This window comes from Gavialis gangeticus, unplaced genomic scaffold, assembly GCF_001723915.1.
Source record: "Gavialis gangeticus isolate Ggan-Ray unplaced genomic scaffold, GavGan_comp1, whole genome shotgun sequence".
NCBI classification, from domain to species: Eukaryota; Metazoa; Chordata; order Crocodylia; family Gavialidae; genus Gavialis; species Gavialis gangeticus.
Window position 1 is genome coordinate 20,630,743 of NW_017729032.1, and position 5,356 is coordinate 20,636,098.

Here is a 5,356-nt window from a genome sequence, read left to right on the forward strand (position 1 = left end):
GAGTTCATGAGTTATTTAGAAGCTTTATTCTAAATTGGAATTTACTTGATCCAGCAGGTACAGTGCTCAATAGTAAGTACCCTATATCCAACCTCACTAAGTGACTTGCACCATTTTTAAAGGTCTGCATTAGCCAGCTTGTACAATTAAAGGTGTTGATTTTGCTCTGTAAGGTCCTGAGTGGTTTGAGTCTTGGTTACTTCAAAAGAACTTTCCCTACTAGTTGCTATGGCAGCAAAGCCAGCTTAGATGATCTTCTTTATTTCTGATATCTAAATGTTTTCAGATGGGACATTCTAGGTGGGAAGTTCTCAGTGCCAAAACTAACTTCCTTATGGTTTATAGGCATATGGCCCCACCTGGAATGCTAGACTGCTCTGGTCACTCCATTCCAAAAGATGCATCCTGTTTAGAAAAGGTTGCAAGGTGAGCAATAAAATAATTTAGAGGGATGGAGAAACTGAAAATATTGATAGTTAAATCTCAGAAATTAGACTGTGTGAGGTCATATGCTAGAGGTATAGATAGGGAAATGAGCTGCATTTATATACCTTTTCTCATAATCCTAGGAAATGTTTACATTTGATGAAAATGAAAGGTGTGATGCAAGCTAAAAGGAAGTGGGTCTTTCATAACATCTCTTTCATCCACTATCTTACAGCAGTAAGTTTCCACAGGGAATCTAAGAGCCTAGAAAAACCAAAAGGATCAGATGCTTTTACAGATAATGGGAACTTCAGCACTGCCAAACAAAGTCATAAATCCTAATGCTTCATACAATAATCAGTAATTGGAGGGGCTTAGATCCTGCCAGTAGGTGGAGTTTGTTCCACAGCTGTCTGTAGGAGACTCTTGAACTTTCTTCATAACTACTGGTGCTGGTTTCTGTAAAACAGGATGCTCTAGCAAGGGTCTGGACACCTATGGCACTTTTTACGCTTAGGGCATAGCATATGGTATCTATTTGTTTACTTGGGCAATAACTTAAAAAAATCAGTAACTAGCCTGTACACAAGTGCAGAGGCTGCTCTGACACTGTAATTAGTGTGTTGGAGCAGGCTCATTTAACCAATAATTACAGGTAATCACCAATGATTACCAACAATCTTCAATTGCCAATTAATTACTGGCAATCATTAGTAATTAATTGGTAACTGCCACGCTCCAGCCAGCTTCTGTGTCTCCTGTATCAGCATCCCCCCACTTCAAAATAGCAGCTGTGGCACTTGAACTAAAACTTGTTGAATGACCTTTACACTGAGGCACTTTAATTACACAGAGGAGCTTTACTTACACGGAGGAACTTTCCACGAGACACGGAGGAGCTTTGCACGAGCTTTACACACTTTAATTACACAGAAGAGCTTTACCTGAGACAGAGAGGCGCTTTAATTAGAGCAGCTGTTGGAGCCATTCTGAAGTGTTACGCTGGTCCCCCACCCCCTGAAAACATATAGAAGTGTCCTAGATGCCTAACTCCATAGTGAAGCATCTACTTGGCTTTTGAAAGTGCTTTGACTTTCTTTTCATGGGTGTATTTTACATATCTTGTGTTGCAAGCTTCCAGTGCATGGGAAACTGGATCTGAAGCTGTAGGTCTAACCCAATACAACTAATTAATATAAATATAGGAAGAGTCTATTTAAAATTCATTAGTGTTGTATTTTCTGTGCACTCTTATGGTGTTATAACAAGGTTCAGATTAGGTGGAAACAATAGTCTAGACTTTTCTAGCCTCTTTAACCATCTTACCTGATCCCTTAGTCATTCCTTAAGAGCTGTATACAATAGTTGTTCTTTGCTACTTTTTTAAAAGAACAAGCACCATTCATTTTTCTTAGGTGCTCCACATTGGCAGACAAAACTAGAAGCTGCACAAAATGTCCTGTTATGCAAAGAAATCTTTGCCCAGCTGTCAAGAGAAGCAGTTCAAATTAAGTCACAAATTCCTCACATTGTTGTGAAGAACCAGATCATCTCTCAGCCTTTTCCAGGTAGGAAACTTTTGGGATACTCTTGTTCTATAAATGGGGAATCCAGACTGAAACACTGATTAAATATGAAGGTTTTCTTGGTAAATAAGTTTACATCTTTCTTGTACTGAATAGATGCATGATGTTCCCTGAATTCTGCAGTTAATTCCAACTAAATAAGAAGATCCAAGAAACAACTATAAAAAATCCCCGCATGACCACACTTCAGCCGGTGCACTTACACCACTGGTGGCATTGTTTTTAAACACAATTCTCTGTCCATCAAAAATCATGATAGCCAAAAGCACCACCTCATGGTGGTCATACTTTGAGGTTGTGTGTCAGTCGATGCTGTATAGGAGAAAGATTTAATCTGTTAATGGACCTTGAAGAGAGGTAAATTGGTTGCCATTGATCTTGGAAGGTCAGCAGTATGGGGAACCTGAAAGCATCACTAGTTGTTTAGAGAATTCTCCATTTCTGAACCTGACTACACCTGCTCAAGGCTATTTTTCTGCATTCATTCAAAAACGTACTGAAACGATGTTGTATGTAAGTTATTCTTTCCCTGCAATGTTATAAAGAGTTTCCTTTTTTTCTATTTGCTTGACTCCATAAAGATGGAAAACACCTCCATCTCTGACTTCTGTTGACCTAGCAGCCAAGGTCAAACTAGCTACAGGTTCTTTGATTAATTATATATTAAATTAAAATGTGGCAGTTTTTTATGAGATGTTATTTGCTTTTCAACTGCAGTCTGACCTGATTGTTTTATCTTCTCTGAAATTTTAAATATTGCTTTGAAAGCTAACACTACGGTAAGAAGAGGAGGAAAGGAGAAAAGAATAAAAAAAGATACTCTGGCCATAAGTTAGTCTACATGAAAATATTGACCATTATTTTCTTCATTTTTTGTGCAGGATTGCAGTTGTCTGTATCCTTGTGTCACTCTTCTAATGATAAGAAATCTCAAAAGTCTGCCTCTGACAGACAAAGTCCAGAAGATCATCTCTATGTCCTGGAACACAACTTGCATCAGCTGATCAGAGAGGTAACACATTTTAATTGAACACTGACATTGTTTTTCCTTCAGGAGTCTGGTTTGGAGTCTTGAATACAATGTCATGACACTATTGCACTATTAGAGGTCAGTCAGTTCCTCCCTATGTAAAGCAGTCCTCTTACATGTCTAAAGAAGTGTCTCCAATGTATAAATGGAGCAAGGCTGATAGTAGGAGCTCCCCTTGTACGTATGTGAAATATTATTCCCTTGTTTTAGCCTCTTGATTACAAGAAGATGGTTCTGAGTCATTCCTGCATTAAGACTCCTCGCCATTCTCTTGCTCCAGAAATTGATTGTCAGGCTCTTTAAAGCAGATATCAGTGCAGGCATTGACAAAAGAAAAGCGCTACCTGTGCTGCTTCTGGAGCCTGATGATAGAATTTTATTTAATAGAAGGCGTTAAGTAATGACTGAGCCTGTGACCCTTTGTGTTCGCTTGGGTGGTAGAGGAGAGGGTCAGGGCACAAAGGAATGCACAGCCTCAAACACACCATATCCAGAAAGTTCTGAGCTTTCTTGCCAAAAGTAGCATCTTCTACATCACAGCTCTGTTCCCACCTGTAAATTTCTTCTAATCTGTCCTCATTGTTTCTCTTAAGTGAGAGCCCTTCTGGACAGGCTTGTTGCTCTTGGTGGAACTTGTACTGCAGCAGAGCTCAGTAACCTTGCAGCTGCTACACGGATGAGAAAATACACTGGCAAATAGGCCTTTTATTAAAGGGGGCTAAGTAAGCCAGGCTCTGTGCTGCCTGTGAGCTGTGAAACCATAAAAATTGGCTGACGTTCACATTTTCCTAATTTATAGGAATAATTTTCTCTCATTAAAGCACCCACTCAAAGGAAAAAACATGGAAAGGACCTCAAGGCACTGTCCATTGCACAACCTAAAAGTAGAAGCACAGAGACTACTTTGTGTTCTGTTGGCTACCCCAGGTGTTGCAGTTGCATGCCATTTTTTGTGGAAGTGTACTTTTGTTTCAAGTAATTCTTTTGAGAGGTGAAGCAGCGTGTGTTAGCAAACTGCATGCCATTACTGGGGTGTGCGTTCCTCTCATTTCTAATTGGTTTTGTCTGTTACAGTTTCACAAGCAAACTTTGAGCTCCACGGTGATGCCACACCCAGCTAGTGCACCATTTGGCCATAAGAGAATGAAGCTGGCAGGACCTCAGGCATTTGACAAAAATGATATCAACTCCTTGCAGTCAAACGAAGGACTTCTGGAAAAGATTATTAAGCAGGCAAAACATATCTTTCTGAGGCGCAGGTATGTGCACAGGCCGCTCTGGTTAAAGCCAAGGTAAAGCCAAACTACTAGCATCTTCCACCCCAAGCTGGTGATTAACTTTTAAAGTGTTTCTAAACCTTATTTTTCATTGCTGAATGCTTTTGTAAGACTTCATTGTTAGGTATTGAGAATAAGTAGTTTATTATCTTCAAGTCTGTATAAAAACTTCTATGGAATATGAGCACAAGAGTGTTCAACACTTGCTTCTCTTTTTATGCGATGCTTATATTGCAGCCTACCAACAGATTTATGTACCGCTTTGGGGAAAAAGATGACTTTCTTGGGGGTGGGGGGTGTTCTCTGTATACAGCTGAACAACAAATATCTGATTTGAACATAAATGTTATCTTCCACAGCCAACTAGATCAAACAGAGGCTTGCTTACTTCCCCTCTGCCCTTGGAGAAAAGACAATCATGCATATTGTCTATTGAGGGTGGTATGTCTTTGTTTTGTTTTAGAACTGCTCGAACCATTGATAGCCTTGCTAGTCGCATTGAAGATCCACAGATTCAGGCCCACTGGTCCAACATAAATGATGTTTATGAATCCAGTGTTAAGGTTTTAATAACTTCTCAAGGTTATGAGCAGATATGCAAGTAAGTATGAAAGCTCTGCAGATGTGGATTATTAATTTGTTAAGAATGAGAAAATGTTTTGCTTTTCCTAGATCGTGATACTTGTGACTTTAAAGAAGCACCATTAATCTCTGTTCAAATTTGTTTTAGGAAGGAACCCCCCCCAAGTTACCTCCCTCCTATATCTAAAAGTTACATTTAATATAGGAATTTAATAAATAGATAACTACATTTTCTTCAAATAAGTGACCATAATAGAGTCTCTTTCTCTTCCCTTCCCCTCCCCCCCAGAAGGAGTCAAATCTTGAACCTGATTACCTGAGTTCAGCTTTCTTCATCATGAAAATCAGAGCTCCCCCTGCCCCCTTAGCTCACCAGAACAAGGACCCAGCAGCAACTGTCCCCCCTGCACTACTTTGTGGTGCTGAGCAACCCTGATATGCTGCTGTCTTGTCCA

At 39.7% G+C, this 5,356-nt stretch overlaps 1 protein-coding gene across 1 annotated transcript in view; it reads left to right on the forward strand.

Moving 5' to 3' along the window:
- The window catches only part of MED17 (mediator complex subunit 17), a 48,292-nt gene that overhangs the window by 19,781 nt on the left and 23,155 nt on the right, over positions 1 to 5,356 (forward strand). Inside the window, exons 6-9 of the mRNA XM_019524834.1 lie at positions 1,842 to 1,994; positions 2,894 to 3,024; positions 4,117 to 4,301; positions 4,783 to 4,920. Coding sequence (XP_019380379.1) covers positions 1,842 to 1,994; positions 2,894 to 3,024; positions 4,117 to 4,301; positions 4,783 to 4,920 — 607 coding nt within the window. The remainder of the gene's footprint in view (positions 1 to 1,841; positions 1,995 to 2,893; positions 3,025 to 4,116; positions 4,302 to 4,782; positions 4,921 to 5,356) is intronic.